Here is a 20,597-nt window from a genome sequence, read left to right as displayed (position 1 = left end):
TTCCCACATTCAATCAGTGTTGTACTCTATTCCCCAATGTATCAGTCTAATCCTTGTTTTCATCCTAGACTGTATAGAAAATGGACGTAGCCTCTACTTGAAGGTCCATTCTCTCTCAACTTTATCCAATCGTCCTTGCCTACGGGAGTCTCCGTCTTATCAGACTTTGACTCCTTCTCATTTCAATCCTCCCTTCTCCAGTGGAATAGTTTAAAGCACTAGGTAATGTACCCAATCGAAGTGAACTCCTGATATGTGTGTATGAACTCACCATAGCCACCAGCCTGGATGGGGGTTTTGGGTGAGGCGCAGGCGTACAAGCTGAAGTCCTCCGTCTGAAAGCCAGCTCGGTTTAACGAAGGTTCTGAGGCGCTGCGGTGTATTTTGGGTAATGAGCGAGCCAGCAGCTCAATGGACGCCAAGATCTGACGGAATACACAGCACAGTCACAGGACCATCAGTCCGAGTCAGTGTGCTCACTGTTCACAACTAAACTAAAGCATTAACAGTAGTGTGTGCTGTGTTTAGAGTAGCATCGCTTCAGTTCAGCTGCTCTCTACATCTTAAAAGCTCTGAGGCCATCTGCTGAGCCATAAAGTCTTCATTGATTCAGATCTGGGGGGTGATAGCATTACATTAAAAAGTCTTCACAGAAAGCAGATAAAAGGAGAAGAAATACAATTTTAAAAAAACATTTTCAAAAATCACACCTGTGTTCACTTTAAGTGAAACTAAGGCTGTCAGCCTACATTTATTTCTGAGACATTCTATGTTACTCTGCTGTTTGTTTTTGTGCTCTATGATCGGAAAGTGTACCATTTGTATTACCTGGGGATGTAATAACAATGCATTTTTTAAAAAACAAACAAAAAAAGCAGCAGAGTGGTGAGGATGATGTGACTGTGTTGTTGTACTGATGGAATAAGTGCTGTGTAAATGGACATTACACTGAATCGATCGACAGAACAGGTCAACATGGAGGAAATGTTCATTTGCATTCAAATAAACATGTTCAAAGGGCTGGGAGCCCTTAATCTGGCAAGTCAGATGCATAAGTCACCTCCCAGTTAAATCTAGAATCATGCACATTTATTTGTGTCACCTGAGGAAAGAGAGGTCGCTCCTCTCTCTTCTTCTTCAGACAGTCGGCCATCAGTCTCTTCATGGCCTTTGGACAGTTGCTGCGCACCTTGCTGAGGTCAGGAGACAGGTAACCTCGACCAACCATAAATATGATCTATTGGAAGAGAGGATATGCAGAAATAAACATTTTGTAGAGCTGTAGCTTTCAATAACGCTCAAGTGCTAATGATAGGAAATGTTACTGCACTGTGCCACAGCAACACAGTGAATGCACAGTATTTGCCTATACTTTGTCAGCAGTCAAAACTCAGAGCTGCTCCGCTGGTCCCCAATGAGTCAACAGCCCCCGGGGCAGCAGACGCTGGAGCTCACCGACCGCTTTGTTGGAGCCAACACCGAAACTCCCCTGCTCAAGGCAGAGTTTTAGTTTGAATGACTCAGACTTTAAACTTCACTTTGAATCACAAACTAACCAGTGAAGCATGAAAGCATGGTGGATTATAGATGATTACATTTATATATCTATAGTATGTGGTGGACATAGCAAGCTAGCTAGCCAACAAGCCAGCCACTCTCGTCACAGCAGTCCGGCAATCACAGCAAAGTAGTACTAGCCAATTACTACACAGTAGGGCGGGATTAGGCGGAACATGGTTGGGGGGGGGGGGGGGGGGGATAACACAAAATATTGTGCTTTTAGCTGCTAATGTGGATGAATTGCTAGCTAGCGGACAGCAAAATAGTGCCTTGTGGAAAACGTCAGGCTGGGCAGCTGGCTGCAGAATGATTTGCAAACAGCAAGCTGGCATTACTCTAAATATGATTGTGGCACAGTGGCACACGGGCATCTAGTAAGGATGCCCCCTGGGCGCCTCCCTAGGGAGGTGTTCCAGGCATGTCCAGCTGGGAGGCGGCCTCGGGGAAGACCCAGGACCAGGTGGAGAGATTATATATATATAATTTCTCCACACTGGCCTGGGAACGCCTCAGGATCCCCCAGTTAAGCTGGTTAATGTGGCCCGGAAAAGGCAAGTTTGGGGTCCCCTGCTAGAGCTGTTGCCCCCGCGACCTGACCCCGGATAAGCGGCTAAAGATGAGATGAGATGAGATGATTGTGATTCATTTTGTAGCATTTTATCAACATGTTGCCATTTAATCGTTTTGTCAAGAGTAGCATCTCTGGATAATTATTAAGGTTCCTGAAGGAGTGGAATCGTCATTCATGCAGGTGACACCATCACTCTAACATTTTGGTATAGGTTACCTGCAGTCAAAGCAAATGTAGCTCTTTACATAAAACATTACAACAACACTGAATAACATGAGGAGGTATTTCAACTAAATGGGATTACATATACATATACAGCATTGGAAGAATTAGAAGCAGATAAACCCATGCCATGCTGCATGCTGATCGTGTATGATGTGTAATAATCTAATATAGCATCAGTGTTGTATTACACCAAGCCCCCACCAAAGAGACTTCCGGGTTGATCAAATAAAGAAGTATAAAAAAACTGCAGTTCTCTGAGTGTCCACTAGGGGCAGTTTCATAACAGAGCAGTTTCTCATTCTCATGTTAAACAGGCCATTTCACAGCATCATTAAACCTGTTTAAGGCCTGGGACAAAAGAACATTCTAGTCTGTATGTTTAGGTCATATCTCCATGACAACACTGAGGGGGGTGAATTATTTTGTACCAGGGTAGTTTTTATTTTATTGGAGGTTATGAAGTGTATGAATAATTAGGGGCATGGCCTCTTGAGTGTCAGCCAGCCTCTGGCCCTCACTTCTCCTCAGATGCTAGTTGTTAGGATTAGCATCATTAGCATGCTAACTCCGTCATCTGGACCTGGACTGCGGTCATTCCTGAGGTGGTGTTACCATAAGTGACAAGATGGTTTGCTCTTCGATCGACTGTACAAACAGATGGGTTAGGAACAGAACATGTTAGCTCTCTTATGCTAATTAAATAGCCGCACTTACAACATGACTTGAATATAGCCTACTATCGATGGCACATACACTAGATGCTAATCTGGAGCAGCGTGAGGATTCGGGCCATCCCTACCGAAAGCCGCTCAAGCCCACAATTACAGGGGACACCACAGAGAAAACCCCGACCCAGACAGATAGGGACCCATACCACGGCCATAGAGCCCAGGGTCAGGACTCCCCAACTATCCAGGCCCGGACAACCCCCCGGACTGCACCCCCGCAGGCCAGACAGGGCTCTAGGAGTGGAGGGCCCCCGTGAGGAGAACAATGGAGCTGGAAACTAAGAGACAATAGGGCGCGCTCACACTATCCTCCCGGACCGAGACCCGGACTTTAGGGTACTTGTCCCCCCTCCCTCTCCCCCCCGCGCCCCAGCCCCGTTTGTACTCACACTACCAGGGCCTCGGCCAATACTTCTTGCTGTCCACACGCCTTCAAGCCGTAACACGTCACGCATTGATCGCGTGTGTGGCTTTGTTTACAAATCTTTCCATAGACCTCTGAGTTTTTGTGCGTCTTGTCGACTGTTTTTGAATATTTTCATCCGACCAAATCTGCAGTAAACACAACGTGAACCTTTCACCACCATTGTTGTTGTTGTTAAATGTCCGCGCATGGTCCGTCCTTCTATTCACATGTCCGAACAGGCGGACATAACGCTACTGCCGTAGGGCTCGTGCGCGTGCGCGTGCACGCGCGCACGCTCGTGCTCGTGCATGTGCAAACGGCTCCGCTAAAGCCCACCTCTTTCAAGCGGGCCGTGGCGGCCCAGCTGGCCCCAGTTGAGCGCGGAGCGGGTGCGCTCACACTACTTAAAGGTACTAGACTTTAGCTGAAAAACCGGTTTTGGCCGCGGCCAAAAGGATAGTGTGAGCACGCTTTAAACTAGGTACTAAAAGAAATGAAAAACCTCCTAAAACAACATAAATGAATGTTAATATGAATGACTGAGAGCAAAACAAAAATAAAAAGGTAAATGAATGATAAAACCTTTAAGAGAAAATGAAAAGACAAGGACAAATGACAGTACAGGATAAATGAGTAATACTAAAAGGGTCTAAGAGCGTGATCACACTATCCTTTTGGCCGCGGCCAAAACCGGTTTTTCAGCTAAAGTCTAGTACCTTTAAGTAGTGTGAGCGCACCCGCTCCGCGCTCAACTGGGGCCAGCTGGGCCGCCACGGCCCGCTTGAAAGAGGTGGGCTTTAGCGGAGCCGTTTGCACATGTACGAGCACGAGCGTGCGCACGTGCACGCGCACGAGCCCTACGGCAGTAGCGTTATGTCCGCCTGTTCGGACATGTAAATAGAAGGACGGACCATGCGCGGACATTTAACAACAACAACAATGGTGGGGAAAGGTTCACGTTGGTGTGGTGCGGAGGTGGAGTGTTTACTGCAGATTTGGTCGGATGAAAATATTCAAAAACAGTCGACAAGACGCACAAAAACTCCGAGGTCTATGGAAAGATTTGTAAACAAAGCCACACACACGCGATCAATGCGTGTGACGTGTTACGGCTTGAAGGCGTATGGACAGCAAGAAGTATTGGCCGAGGCCCTGGTAGTGTGAGTACAAACGGGGCTGGGGCGCGGGGGGGAGAGGGAGGGGGGACAAGTACCCTAAAGTCCGGGTCTCGGTCCGGGAGGATAGTGTGAGCGCGCCCTAAGAGGACTCAGTTAAAAGCTAAATTAAAAAGGTGAGTCTTGAGCCTGCGTTTAAAAGCATCAACAGACTCAGTGGCCCTGAGGCCCTCCGGCAGATTGTTCCACAGGCGAGGGCCTTAATGATAAGGCTTCACCAAAGGTTTTGGTTCTCACATTGGGAACAGATAAAAGACCAGTACCAGACGGCCGGGTCAGACAGATAAGAAGCCGATGCAGCGATTCTAAAACTGGTGAGACCAGAGAGCAGGGCATTACAGTAATCTAACCGGCTGGACAAATTAAAAAGTATTGGACCTAAGATCGACCTCTGGGGCACCCCACACTTCATGCTTTCCATGAGGAACATGTATCCATGCTTAGAATAAAGTGACGATCTGTGAGGTAAGAATAAAACCAGTTAAGAACAGTACCAGAGAGGCCCACCAGGTATCTGAGGGCGCACTCACACTGGCCTTCCGCACCGCGCCCCGGGCTTTAGGGTACTTGTCCCCCCTCCCTCTCCCCCCGCGCCCCAGGCCCGTTTGTACTCACAATGCAATAGGCTTGACCCGAAAAACCTGTTTTGGCCCGGTGCGGAAGGACAGTGTGAGTGCGCCCTGAGTCTATCTTGAACAATATGTGGTGGTCTATTGTATCAAAAGCAGCACTTAGATCTAGTAGCACCAGGACTGACAGTTTCTGAGAGTCCATGTCACACCTGAGATCATTAACAATCTTCACGAGGGCTGTCTGGGTACTTTGGTTCATTCTAAACCCAGATTGACACTGTTCTAAAATTGTGTCGCTGTTAAAAAAATAATTTGACTGGATGAAAAACAGCTTTTCTAAAACTTTACTTAAAAAGGGTAAGTTGGATACAGGTCAGTAGTTTGACGAAATTGTCAGGATCCAAATTGCTCTTCTTCAGAAGCAATTCACCAGGCTTTCAAAGTTCAAACTCAAAGAACGCATAAAATTGCAATGAGTGATGTGGGAAATTGGTCTAAAAGACAAGTTGTTGGCTTAACATGAGAAAGTGTTACTGCATCAACTAGGACCAAATGCTCCATTGTGTCCTCACATAAAAGTGATGGTTCACGCCTGTTAAAAGCAACATTGTTTTGTTCTAAAAGAGTGAACCTAATACCAACGACCTCTGAAGTTGTCTGCAAAGTCCTCACATAGATAGTTTGTTGGAACTATGGAGGATTCTTAAAATCATTAGTTACGACGAGCAATAGTGGAGAAGAGTAATTTGTAGTCTTTTTATCTGAGATGAGTTGTGAAAAATGGGAAGTTCTTGCCTATTTTACTGCTTTACTGTAGATTTTAAGTTTATTCCGGAATATGTCATGGTGAATTGTTAACTTAGTCGGCCTCCATTTTCTCTCTGCACTCCTGCAATTTCTTTTCAGTTTTTTTATTTCAGTCCTTATCCAAGGGGGTGTAGGTTTGGTTGATATTGTTTTTGTGGAAAGTGGAGCCACTGAATCTAGGGCTGACCTGAGTTTACTGTTAAAATTGTCAACAATAAGACCCCAGGGTGCAGGTAAAATGTCAGCAGTGCTACTGAGTAAAATTTCAACAAAACTTGCAGCCAATTCAGGAGTAAGGTAGCTTACAGATATCACAAAAAATATACAGGATAAAAAAAGGTTCAGGATATTGAAAGGATGTCAGAAAATAAGCAGCTCTAAAGCATATAATATGCAGGGTTTCCCCCAGAAAAGTTGTCCTTTTGACTTATCTAGAATAATTTCGACACAGTCACATGAACTAGAAGTTATTGTTAAAGAAAACACATAGGTTTTCCATATTTATATTAATTTTAAATATATTAGGCAATACAAGTACCATCTAAAGTGACCTTTGTTTTATATTTTCTTAATTAAAATAGAACTATTTGTTAAAAATGAATCAATTATGAATGAAGACAAGTGCCCAATTCTATGTTTTATTTCTAATGTTGAACAGTATGGCCAAGTCGGCATGAAGGAATTTTAAAAAAATCTGTGTAAACTCAACAATACAGTTAGTATGAATATTTAGTGTAAACTAAACAGTGACCTGCAGTCTGTGTAAAGTGCTACGTCCTGTGTGTCGACTCACTTTTAGCCAGTTACACGCTCTTAATGTGAAGCTGCACTGCACATATCCGGCTGTTCAGTCTGACGTAACACCCTTTCAAAATACAATTTCCAGGTCCAAACGCTCCGTTGAAACAAAACAGACAACAGCGGCTGAACATGTGAACAATTACAATCATCTCTTTAATCAGTAAGACATCTATTTCATCGATAAGAAAGAGATAAAATGACAATTACCTTGTTTTTTAAAAACTCAGATCTGTTCAAACAATGGGTAACACGGCACTGCGGCATTGGAGAGATACAAGGCTTGGACCGGCTTGGACCCGGAAATCATATTTTGAAAGGGTGTTATGTCATGTCTTAACAGCCGGATAGAAAGTGTTCTGTTTTGTAAGCAGTAGCTTAACACATCCTGAGCCATGAGAAAATACTAAAGTCTTGTCTCACCTCACCTGTGCCTCGTTTCAATACTTTTTCTTTTTGAAAAAACACTCTAATATCCATGATAACAAGCCCTGTCCGCACTTTGTTCCTACTCTGTCTCCTTCTGTCTCTCGCGCTCACACAAACAGTTTTGAGGGTCGCGCTAGGTGGAGAAGAGGACCAAACCATTACTTCTAAATACAGCGGAGAGTACAGAGGTTTGAAATTGTTATTTTTTGTCAGAAAAAAGTGAAATTCACCGTTAATTTTATTTATTTCACTCTACATAAAAGGTTTTATTAATGGAAATTATTGATTAACGATGACAGGTTAATTTAATAAAATTTCCTCATGCTTTAATATTTTAGGGCCCCTGTCAGTCACGGGCCCTTAGAATCATCCTAACGTTTCCCCCCATTACGGCGCCCCTGCCTGTTTGCAACTGTTCCTGGAAAAAATCTCAACATTGACTACCACTACCATTTATCGTGTGCGTGTTCTGTTAGCCTAGCTCCTGGGCGGTGGTGCTAATGTGGCTAATTCGGTATACTCCCTCCCCCCCAACGTCACATCCGTACTTAAAGGCAGAATGTATTCGTTTGTTGGTTTGTAAACACTACATTCAAAGTTGGCCATTCCATCCCTGGCTCAACGGCTGTTAGGGTGCTTGCCAGCGGGTAAAAGCCGACCCTAGACTCACTCTTGTTTAAGAGCGAGCTCTGTCCATTGTTTAGCCTGGCTGGGTTTTCTCCTGCGCTGTGTCCATCACTTTTGTAGCTTCCTCCAGGACTCGTGCTTACCATCTGACATCTCATCACTACTTTTTTTATAGAGGTTGCTGGCCAGACATGTCCAGTTGTACTTGTGCGGTTACATGTACACTTTTTTTCAATCTGATTGAAATAATTCTGATTGTAGATTTCAGGTCAACTGTTTATATGAGATGTGATCTAAAACAGCCTGGTGTTTATAAGTGCGGACGCATTTAATCATGTGTGATGACACCCTCAGCTCAGCTCACAAGATGATATTGGGTGCACAAGGACGACTTAAACCCATGCCATGCTTGACTTTGAGTATATGGACTGGGTATTTTCTTTACAGGTGCGGTTGATTCTAGCAGAGCGCTGGGGTGGTGCTGCAGGTGTCTTTGCATAGTGCTCGTGTTCGCCGGAGTGTACGTAACTCACGCCTGTAAAGTATACCCCCGCGAGGAGGGGGGGCCCCGCCCCCGCCCCGCCCGTCAACATACAGTCTCTGCTCCACGCAGAGCGCTGTGACGACTGTCACTCGCTCATCTCACAGAACAGATACTTTTCCAGTTTATTAAATATATCTTGTTTTGTATGCGTTTTGAACATATGGAGGGTAGAGTCTACAGGCTTCCGTCGCTGCGCTGGGCGGAGGAATGAAATCAATTTATTAGTTAATGATGCAATACGTTTTTATTGTTGCTTAAGCGTCCTACTTTTATTTTATGTTTTATACCGTAAATGTTGTTTTAAACTTGCGTCTTGATTTTAGGATGCCACTTAACACCTGGCCAGGGAAAACAGATGAAAAATAGCCTCTTGACTAATTCTGGCATATTTTCAGCAATTTTCATCAATATGCACAGTCCCTGACAAATAAAATGAATAAATAAAAAAAAAAAACGGTGAAGAGGTTTTTCGATTGGTTTATGAAAAGCTAGATGGGGTACAAGTTTATCTACACCCTTCTTTGTAACTAATGGTTTGAGACAAGGAGGAATCTTATCACTTGTGCTCTGTGCTTAGACAGTTGAAGCAGTGTAGGATTGCATGCATAGTGGGAGACAGACTCATTAATCACTTGGTATATGCTCCCTCCAGTGTTGGGCTACAGCAATTGCTGAGAATATATTCCTGTTACAGTATGCAATTTGATATTATTGGATAGGAACTCACAATTCCCCTTCTTTTTCTTAGCTGGTCAAGCACAAACAAGCCACGGGGCGTTTTGAGGGGTACAGAATGAAAGTATTGCAAAAACCAGTCAATATAGGCCAAGCATTCACTCCATGGACTGATATAAAGGAGTTCAACGGCTTTAAAACGCACGCCCAAAAGCTGGAATGGCTTACGCTAGCTGTCAGTCAAACTCCTCCAATCCTTGTTTTTATGGTGTGATTTTCCAGAGGGGATGGGTTCAAACAGGCTCAAACAGACTCGGGCTACGGGGCCCGGTCTGACCAACCTGGCAACCCGACTGCTGAAATAATTATTTGTTGTTGCGACTACGATCTTGAGTCACTACATGGCGGTGTTCTGCTCATTCTACATATTCAACCTTGAAGTTGGACTGTGGATCATATGCAGATGGTTGGTATATTTTGTTCACTGGGGTAATTTTGGTTCTGACATCCATGTGCAAAGGGGTTTTGGTACATGTCTAACCAAGGATCTACTGATCTGTATTCTGAAGAAAGACAACATAGTGTACAAATGTATTAGGGCAAGCCGTGTTTGGGGTTATTAAAACATCTGTGTGATGTATTACCTGGTCTCTGTTGTTGATGTTGGAGTAGGGCAGTGCTCCGGACATGAGCTCGTACAACACAATGCCGAATGCATAGACGTCTGATTGGAAGCTGTAAGGATTCTTATCCTGTAGCCGGATCACCTCTGGAGCCTGAGGAGTACCGGGTACACTGTCACATGACTTCTAGCTCATCTATTTTAAAATACTTTCATAAGAAAGATGACCACTGACCATCCACAGTATAGAGCCAGACAGCTGCTCAAACTGGTGGGAGCCACTCCAGCGGGACTTGACTGTAGCCAGACCAAAGTCACCGATCTTCACTGTCAGATCCTCGTGGAGGAAAATATCTGGAGGAGAGGAAGTCAAGGAAACACTCTCTTCTGCTACTTTGAAGCTCTTGACCATGTGGGATTTCTGCATTCTAACCCTGCATTAACACCAAAAGCGATTGAGGCAATGAACGCGTCAAGCTTCCATTCAAAATCTATGTAAATGCCGCAATGACACGCAATGTTGCACCCCGCAGGGCGACGCAACAAAGCGTTGAACTGACGGCCTGATCACACTACAACACAACAGCTCTTTTAAGAGCCACACACTTCCTCTGAGAGCTCATTTCTGTTCTTTTACAAGTATTCAGATCCCTGGTTAGCATAACTTCCATTTAGCACACAATAGAGTAGAGCTGAGCCGGGGGCTAGCTTCAGTCAGGTAGCCGCCTCAACTGCTACCTGCAATGATCAAAAATGTGACATATGTGATCAAACGACGCAATACTGGTGTTCCAGGCGATGTAATCGCCTCCATCACTTTTATAGTGACGGTAAGGATGGAGGTCAAAGTCCATCTTTTAAATCCCAAAATCATCAACATATTTAAGCATAATTTGGAGAACAGAAAGAAAAATGTTTAAAAGGATACTGTTGCTCTTCAGATCTCTGTGGATGATTGATTTGGCGTGCAGGTAACTAAGGGGGAATAAGGACACGTTATTAGACAGACTACTCACACAGTGAGATCTGACTGCTCTTGTGTCTGTGAGGGAACTCACTCCATGCCCTGAGCGGTTTGCCGGGCAATGTCAATCAGCTTGATCATCTCAAACTTGGTCTCGATGATGTGCAGGTGATGGTACAGACTAGAGCCTTCACACCACTGGGTCACAATGGCCAGCTGAGGCTTGGTGGTGTAGCCCATGAACAGCAAGATGTTCACATGGCGCGTTTTCCTGACACACACACACACACACACACACACACACACACACACACACACACACACACACACACACACACACACACACACACACACACACACACACACACACACACACACACACACACACACACACACACACACACACACACACACACACACACACACACACACACACACACACACACACACACACACACACACACACACACACACACACACACACACACACACACACACACACACACACACACACACACACACACACAGGTTTATGAAAAGACAGTTGCAGCAGTTTTGGATAGCTTTAGAGGATGAGAAATGTGATGGGAATTTGTAATATAAAGTGCATAAATTCCCCTAATTTAAAGTGACATGGCAGAAGTCACCTGAGGACTCCCACTTCATTCTTGAAGGCCTGAAGTTGTTGTGGTGTGGGAGCAGTGACGTTCAACATCTTCACTGCCACGTCCCCTGGGTAGAGACAGAAGACACATTAGTGAAAAGAACACGACAAATTTGTTTGGAAGTAAATGTTGCACAAACACAGCTGCATTTATTACTTGTTTCTAGAACTTTCCCATATAATAAAAGCAACACCATGTAGTTTTTTTTTCACGGCAGGACCCTCAGCTGTACATCGTGTTTACCACCTTAAAACATGTAAGTAATGTTCGGCGAATATGACTTACCACCTTAAAACATGTAAGTAACGTTAGACGAACATGACCTACTACCTCAAACATGTAAGTAACGTTAGACGAACATGACCTACCACCTTAAACATGTAAGTAACGTTAGACAAACATTACCTACCACCTTAAACATGTAAGTAACGTTAGACAAACCTGACCTACCACTTTAAACATGTAAGTAACGTTAGAAGAACATGATCTAACACCTTAAAACATGTAAGTAACGTTAGACGAACATGACCTACCACCTTAAAACATGTAAGTAATGCCAGCCTATTCTGGTTCCGATTTTTCTGAAACATTCAGAATTAGAATCTGAAATAGTTTGCCTGGGTCATTAACAGGTGGCAGGTGGCACTTACAATAATAAATAATAGTTATTAATTATGTTGAATTATGTTCAGTCGCTGAAGCTATCCTGGGGGGGTGGGTAGATATATATATATATATATGCGTTGATTAGTCGACTAATCGATCTAAATGACGACCACTGTTCAACCAAGAAAATCCTTGGTGGGAGGCAGCCCTACAGTGCATCATCCGTTTCCTCAAATTGGGATGCCCGAGCCCAGCTGTATAGCGTAGCGTGTGTATGTGTGATTTGGCAGCGTGTCGACTGTGGAAATTGTGTTGATGTCATGGTAGAAAATGAAACTAAACGGAAGAAAAGCAAAGGTTTTGTCGGAGGAGACCAAGAAAAGAAAAAGGGATAGAAGGCCACAACCCTACGTCACATAAACAGCCACGCCCCCTCGCCGGTGAAAACAAAGGGAGAAGACCTCAGTGTTCTATAGGTGCTAATATGAAAAACCACGATGCTGAAGCGTTGCTGTGTGGTATATTGTTCATTGTTTCTAAAAATACATTGGATTACATTTGAGGAAATACAAGTCATATTTACATATTTACTGATAGAATGATGGCAGAAAGATGCAGCACGCATCTGTGTAAGGGAAATGCCACTCTTTGCAGGTTGCAGACACAGCTCTAGAGTTAGATGATAACGCTCAATGTCACTGGGTAACATTGCATTTTCTAGCTGCTGTGAATCCTTTTCTTCATGTTTATGCACTATAGCCAATTGGATGTTAACTCATCTCCCCTTTGCTGTCTCTGCCCACCTTTCTAGTATGAGAATCTGAACTTTGCTGTTTGATCCTTAGAATTGATGTGGCCTCTCGCTTTACTTTGTGTTGACGACTCTTCTGTTCTCCCTGATCAAGTATAAATAAACTCCTCCAGCATAAGACATCCAGGACTTCTTTTCCGGCATCTAAACAAATTCCTCCTCAACAGGGACTATTTTCAGCGGCGGATAAATCCACATTTGATGTTGTCTAGTGAGTATATGGTGCAGCAGGATGGTGTTTGTGGGATTGAGTCAAGATAATCTTCAGTGTGTCACCAGAAGCAAAAGTGTGGCTCATTGACGTGTTTGTTTCAAAGAAATACAACTAATTCACTAGCTTATTTATATGACGTGTGAGAGTATTATTGGTCTTACCATGCCACTTTCCCTTGAAGACAGTTCCAAAGGACCCAGAGCCTATCCTCTGACCCAGAGTGATCTGACCCTCTGGGATTTCCCAGTCGTCACTGGAGTCCCTTCTCCCCAGGGTTTTCTGTTCCACAGGGCACTCAGTCATCACAGGCACACAGACAATCAACTCAGGAAAAATACTCTGCATCATACTGTGACAATGCCTCACCATCTTATTGCGGTCCTCAGAAGAGGACGACGACTTGCGCTCCCTCTGTTGGCATGGCGACTTCTGTGGAACCTTGACATTGGTCAGAGAGCCAGGTAAAGAGGCGGGAGGCGTGGCCGACAGCCCTGTGGTGGAGCCTGGAAGGGATCAGGGATGAAAAGAAGGGAAACAATAAAAGGGGAGAGGTGAGGTGGATAGGTGAAAAAGACAATGAGAGAAAGCAGAGTAAAGAAAGAGGAGGTTTGGGCGAGGACAGGGATTGATTCTTCTGTTGTGCTGTTGTGTGTTTGGTCACATGCAGAGGAGGGGTGGGGGGTGCTTGGTTGGATGGCAGTTAATGTTTATTATCTAATCTACCAGGCTAATGAATCTAGACTTCACAAAGTCCATCAGTGTTTAAACATTCTCAAACTAGTTTCAACAGTCAAACAAGGGTCAAAAGACCAAAAGACAACACCGAAAGGTCCAGAACAGACCATAGACTGTGAACAATGAGTGACGTTGCTTCTTGGTTTGAAAAGTGGAGCCTGTATGGAATTGCTTTTAATCTGCATTCTTTCTAATGTCCAGCAGGTGGCTGATTTATTACCTCAAACATTTTTTTTATGGTCCCATTTAGAGTCAAATAGACCATAGTAATAGGTTAAGTAATGTGTATTCACGGCAACTGGGGCCATTAAAAATAGCCGTGAACTTGGTTTTGGGGTGTTGTCTGTGTTAAAGTCTCAGGACATTGACCCCATGTGTTTTTTCTTCATCACTCTTCACTGGAACTCACTCCACTTGATCAGTGATAAAGGGAAATTCCGGCATAAAATCTCCCCATAGTGTTTTTCGGCACTTGCCTACATCAAATAAGCCATCGAGATAGTTTTTTTAGTGTATGAACTATTAATGGAGAAATCCGGTAGAGTCGCATACAGCTGAATGCATTCAAACGTCTTTTTAACCACTAATACTGCTCCAAATAACAGCAAACCTAGTCCCTATACAGAAAACAAAGCGCCAACAGCGTAGTTAGTGAACCCAGAGTTTACAAAAAGAGTGTTGTAAAGACTTACCTACAGGCCCCTGTACCAGCTCCTCTCATAGTAAAGTCCATTCAAGTGGATTACCAAAGTCAATCCCAAAGGAAGGAGCCCATTGGTGCTTTGTTTTCTGTGTAGGGACTCTTCTCATGCTGCTGCAGAGGTTGCTGTTATTTTGAGCAGTATTAGTGGTTAAGAAATACATTTGAATGCCTTCACTGTACTGCCCCAAGCTAATCAGTATTAGCCACTTCCGACTGTTAGCGACTCTCCCGGATTTCTCCATTAATAGTTCATACACAAATAAAACTGTCTCCATGGCTTATTTGATGTGTGCAAGTGTCAAAAAAGACCATGGAATGATTTTACGTTGCAATTACACTTTAAGTTGCACCTTCCTACCAAGCTATCTAGTGCTAGCAATTTTCAACTGGCTCTTTGTTACTGCTATCCATCCAGATTAACGGTGCTAGGGACTGAAGCTCCCCACTCACCTGCCAGCAAAAGTCCACTGGATGATTCACGTCAGCCAGCCAGTGGAAAATCAGTTTCCCTGTTTAGCCTTTAGCTTAGCGCAGTGCTACTGAAACAACAACTTAGCACTCCCACCCCACTATCCCCCTGTCGTCCAAATATAGTCACTTCTGGCTCCAAAATACCAAGATGGTGATGGCCAAAATGCCAAAGTGGAGGCTTCAAAACGGTAGTCCACAAACCAATGGGTGATGTCACTGTGGCTTCATCCATGCTTTTTTTACAGTGTAGGGTACAGCCATAGGCCCAGGACATGTTTAGTCTAGGTTAGCACAAAGCAGGGGAACACTGCTAACCTAGCTACACCAAAAGTGAATGAAAAAAGACAATATTTTGAATTAGTTAGAGATGAAAGTAAATTACTATAAATATTTATACTTAAAATTTCAAATTAGAGGTAGGGAAACTGTTATTTTCCCACCAGTTAATAACACCAGTGCTGACAAGATATTAATCGCTTAATATCTGAAGAGCATTCACTTTGATCTCTGGCCTCTCTAGTCGAGCATTCTCTGCAGGTCCAGGCACAGCGCGAGGTAATCGCATCATTCCAACTTTGTGACTTTTCAAACAGGCTTTAGCTACTTTTACAAGTGACCAACTATGTAGCCATTATATACATAGCACCACTTGAATGTCATGATTTTTTTTTATTATTAAGTATCAAGAAATGGTGTTTTCGAACCGCCTGCGTATCATGCAAATTGCATGGTGCGATTACTATTAACTACTACTACTGTTAATGGAGATATCCCGGAAAGTCGCTAACTGCCGAACGTGGCTAACGCTGATTAGCTCGGGGCAGTACAGTGTAGGCATTAAAACGTCTTTTTTAACCACTAATACTGCTCAAAATAATAGCAAACCTCTGCAGTAGCATGATAAGAGTCCCTACACAGAAAATAAAGCACCAATGGGCTCTATCCATCGGAACAAGTGATGCCACTTGCAATACTTGAATTTTTACTAGTATGCTGTCATGAAATAAAACAATTACTGATGAAATCACTGAAGTTAACATTAGTTGATCAAAGGAGCATTTCAGCGACCAATCCACCACCCACAGATAAAGAGTAGTGTCCTCTCAGAGTGGTGGTGAGATGTCAGTTAAACCTGCAAGCTGTCAGGTGTGTGGTAGAGAGAGCATGTGAGGACATAGAGGGAAGAAAGAGAGAGAAGGGGGACACACAGTGGATGTGAAACAGGGCTGGGGTTGGTGTGTGTGTGTGTGTGTGTGTGTGTGTGTGTGTGTGTGTGTGTGTGTGGGGGGGGTTGGAGGTGGGGGTGACGAGGGTGAAGGACACAGGAACACACAGAGGCCTAACTACCTCGGAAAACAGGCTCGGGCTCAAAATCAAACACTATGTCATTGGGGTAGGAGTATAGGAGGGGGCTTGAGGTCCGTGTTCGGTGCTTCCTCAAGCAGCGGGCGGGGTGGGTCGGGGGGGCTGCAGGGCAAAGAGAAACAGACAGACCATCACTGCTACTCACCCTGCCCCTCTGACCTCCAACTAACTACTGTACATGGCTACAACTGAGCTTCTGGATGGAAAGTCCTCCTACCACACTGCATGTGTTTGTCAGGGCATATGCACTGCTTAATTTGGCTTAGTAAGATGCATGGAATACGTGTCATTGTCTACGTCAATTTCCCATTGTCTTATTTTGGGAAATACTGTTATTTGCTTTCTCTCTGAGAGTGACATGTTCAGAATGATGTCTGTGTGTTCAAAACAGGGCTGGCATCAGGACGTACGTCGATAGCCTAGCTTAGCATATAGACTGGAAGCAGGAGAAACAAACCCCTCAGCAAAGAAAGCCACTAAAATCTTTGAGATGCTGATGATTCTGGAGAAGAGATGACTTAGGTCCAATCCCATTTCTCATTTGTCATTAGTTTCCTTGTATTATATATAATAATGAATAATATCTCATAGCCCTCTGTTTGAAGTGTGGGTCTGGCAAAATCTCCATTTAGATGGCTATCTAGCCCGTCCCTTGATGCCAGAGGGAATTGAAATTTGGGCTATGGCATAAGGGCAAGGGTGAAATGGGATTGAGCCTCCGACGTAAAATCATCCCAGGTTTTTTTTCGGCAAATACACTCATCAAATTAGCCATTGAGACAATTTTTTCCGTGTAACAGCTATTAACGGAGAGAGTTGCTAACAGTTGTGAGCTATGTGACCGATGTGAGAACAGTCATATCAGAATGCATTTGTTTGTACCTCATGGAGGATCACTGAGGAGATGCCTAGCCCCCTATTGTGCTGTGATTGGCTAGGATTTGTTGCCTTGACGCCTCCTTCTGATTGGATGCTATGCGGATATGAGTGACAACTGTTAATTTTAGTTAAACTAGCTAGCTAGCTAACCAGCGAGCCCATTCCACTACCACACATGTTACACTTGTTACAGAAGCTGAACAGAGCGTTCACTCATCAGGCGACAGTAACATGTTTTCTACGCTGTGACAAGAGTGTGTGGATAAAGCATTACGTCATTAAACTTTACTCATTTAGTAACTGGCTGGCTAGCTAGTTAGCTAAATTACTAATTCCACCGTGGCTTAAGGCCTCAGTCGTTACAAAAAAATGAAAAACTCCAGTCCCTCCGCCTCCTTCGCTGGGAGGAGAGCAGAGATAGATCTTAAGTTAACGGCTGTTGTAATGGTTGCTACAGCCGCCACATGCCTGTAAGGTTTTTTGTTGTTGTTCCCAATGCGCATGTGATTGACGTTGTTGGTTGTGTGTGAAGTGTTTGAGGGCTGAGATCCATTCACACCACAGGCAAAAAGATGTCAGATACGGGTCACTTCAAAATGTGAACAGTCGAGGTAGAAAGATCCGATGTGGTGGAAAAAAGTTGGATTGAGCATTAAGCCCTGTAATGTGAACGCAGCCTTAGTTCAATTGAGAATACATTATGCTAGCCAGCAGCAAAGCTAGCACTGTGTCCCTACAACAGATACATGTATGATGTATTGTAGCTATTAAGATTGCGTTGCATCCAGCCAATAAAAAAATACCAAGACTGGAAATAAATCCCTACAGTTCTTAAAAAGTCTGTCCACACGGAGTCGTCTCAAGAATATCTGCGGTTTCATGTGGACGGAGATATTTTTTATAACACCTGTGGTGTGGACTGGAATTTCTTTTTAACCAGGGTCATAAGAGTTTGGTTTCAAAAATACCTGTGTTTGTGTGGATTAGGCCTCAGATTAGATCTATACAATGTCCTATGTCCAAACATCTATGGAGGGGTAATGATACCACAGGGTGGCAGCAAATGCAATGGGGGGCTACAGGAGTTTCTCACACAGCCTTCCACTCATCCTACTTGCAGTGAGGGGTTCTTACAAAAAGAAAGCATATACATTCATGTCCCAAAAGGTTGATCTATTCCTTTAAGTAATTTGGTAGTTTGACACTAAGAAGTGGTTACGATGAACTTCGTGATTTTGAAAATGTTTTAAACTGCACTGGATTTATGAACAATGGCTGAAACCTGTTTCGGGAAGTTGAATGCAACAGTTCAGCGGTGTTGTCAAACGTACTATAAATATGCCATCTGATGTTTTCAGACCTGTAAGTTCCTTAGCAGGAGATCTTAAAAACCTGATACCACACTTCTGGTAGAAGTAGCAGATTCAAAAACCTTTCAAAGATTCCTGAACACTGTGAGATGGGGCATTTTGAATCATTTATCTATACTACTGCATTTGATTGATTAAAAAACACTGCGTGGATGGAAACAGTTCTAAGATCTTTTATATGATTAAATAACACATTTGGAGGATTGTGCATCCTTAGCAGATGCTGGATGTTTCTAGGACTTTTAAGTACCAGCTGATACCCTGTTTCTGATTTACAATTATTTCTCTTATCAAAAGCATGTAACCTTATCAATCATCTTCACTGAGTAGTGAAATATATCTATTATTATATCACTAAACTTTTGTAATGAAGTTTAAAAAAAATCATAAGCTAAGTGTATTCCCCCTAAGTCTCGGGAGGAGGAGCTCAGCCTGGCAGAGCAGCTTAAGACAAGGTTGGGAGTGGAAACCCTTCCCCACAGATCTGAAATAACGTGTGTCCTCAACTCATACTCTCTAGTAGGGTGCAGGACTAAACAGAACAGACTCAACACGCGCGCACACACACACACACACACACACACACACACACACACACACACACACACACACACACACACACACACACACACACACACACACACACACACACACACACACACACACACACACACACACACACACACACACACACACACACACACACACACACACACACACACACACACACACACACACACACACACACACACACACACACACACACACACACACACACACACACACACACACACACACACACACACACACACACACACACACACACACACACACACACACACACACACACACACACACACAGGATGGTGGGGAAAAAAGCCATAGAATGAGCCACGGGTCTTCTGCTTTGATCCTTACCTCCATCTGACCTTGGCAAGCCCTGATCTCGTATCAGATCCTAAAAAGAAGGGGAAATAAACACTTTTTATACAAGCAATTTACTGTAGCAGAACTACTGTCAAGTGTAGCAGCAGGGGGGTGCACTCATGTTATCACAACCAATACAAGTACTGAAGGTGTGTTCAGACTGAATGGGAAGTCAGTTTTAGAGGCAACACATTTAAAAGAGTGGAGATAAATAGATTTACTCTAGGTGGTGCAAGTTGAAGTGTACAAAACGTATCCACGAGATGGAAACATTTTTATGATTGTGGCCACTCTAGACAATGTCCCACAAACATCCCTATTTGTCTGAAGTATGAGTTTACTAACTCCTAACATGGTCCTTAAAGAAGAACCACATACACAAAAGGCAGACTATGAAAAAACAAGACGAAGGTTTATGAGTTTCTCGCCAAATTTCCACATACAAAACAATGGGAAATCGTTGTGGACAAAGCTCAAACCCAACCAAGGTTTAACCTGCTCTGGTTCTCACATATTTAACCCAACAAACATCAAAACGCGTTCAGCAGAGTCTCTTCTCTCTGGTGAAAATCATTTTTTGGACATTGGACACATGTTTTTTTTAATTAAAAGATGGAAAATAGATAGATCTCTGATTGTCCCTTTGTATTTTTGCTTGGACTTTATATTGTATCAGGCTGATGTAAACATTTAAGTCAGCATCTTCATTAAAGCCTCCTGTCGTTTACAGTTAAATAGGTTTTTAGATACAACTTTTGGATTTTGAGCCAAGAGAGTATTGTTGATGAAGTGCAACAAATGCTACCACATCCTGCGTCTGTTAAAGTGGATGTGTAATCCAGCTCCTGCATGTTTTAGGTTTCTCCCTGCTGTAACACACCTGAGTCCTGTTCTGCTCGTTATCAAGGAGCAGATTATTAGACTCAGGTATAATAGGTTAAAAACTTGAAATGCTCTGCTCGAATTCAAGCTTCAGCTGCTTGATAACGAGCAGAGCATTAGACTCAGGTGTGTCGGAGAAACCTAAAACATGCAGGACAGTAGCTCTCCAGGAGCAGGATTTGACACCTCTGGTTTATAATGTACTACCACAGCCTTTTTTAATACTGTTACTACTACTAACCAACTTCTGCTTTTACTACTTTTGA

General features: G+C 43.5%; 1 protein-coding gene across 3 annotated transcripts in view; it reads right to left on the bottom strand.

Moving 5' to 3' along the window:
* braf (B-Raf proto-oncogene, serine/threonine kinase) overlaps nucleotides 1-20,597 on the bottom strand; it is a gene marked incomplete at its 5' end in the record, with an annotated part of 50,161 nt that overhangs the window by 5,483 nt on the left and 24,081 nt on the right. For 2 of the 3 annotated variants that reach the window (XM_083935197.1, XM_083935196.1), the window contains 10 exons: nucleotides 272-425; nucleotides 1,103-1,237; nucleotides 9,762-9,893; nucleotides 9,975-10,093; nucleotides 10,668-10,714; nucleotides 10,798-10,974; nucleotides 11,351-11,435; nucleotides 13,161-13,278; nucleotides 13,366-13,502; nucleotides 19,441-19,480. In XM_083935197.1, the coding sequence (XP_083791323.1) occupies nucleotides 272-425; nucleotides 1,103-1,237; nucleotides 9,762-9,893; nucleotides 9,975-10,093; nucleotides 10,668-10,714; nucleotides 10,798-10,974; nucleotides 11,351-11,435; nucleotides 13,161-13,278; nucleotides 13,366-13,502; nucleotides 19,441-19,480 (1,144 nt within the window). Of the gene's footprint in view, nucleotides 1-271; nucleotides 426-1,102; nucleotides 1,238-9,761; nucleotides 9,894-9,974; nucleotides 10,094-10,667; nucleotides 10,715-10,797; nucleotides 10,975-11,350; nucleotides 11,436-13,160; nucleotides 13,279-13,365; nucleotides 13,503-16,255; nucleotides 16,376-19,440; nucleotides 19,481-20,597 lie in introns of all 3 variants that reach the window. The other variant, XM_083935198.1, reaches the window with a different exon arrangement.

This window comes from Echiichthys vipera (genome assembly GCF_963691815.1).
Source record: "Echiichthys vipera genome assembly, chromosome: 20".
Classification (NCBI taxonomy): domain Eukaryota; kingdom Metazoa; phylum Chordata; class Actinopteri; order Perciformes; family Trachinidae; genus Echiichthys; species Echiichthys vipera.
This window is presented reverse-complemented; position numbering and strand designations above follow the sequence as displayed.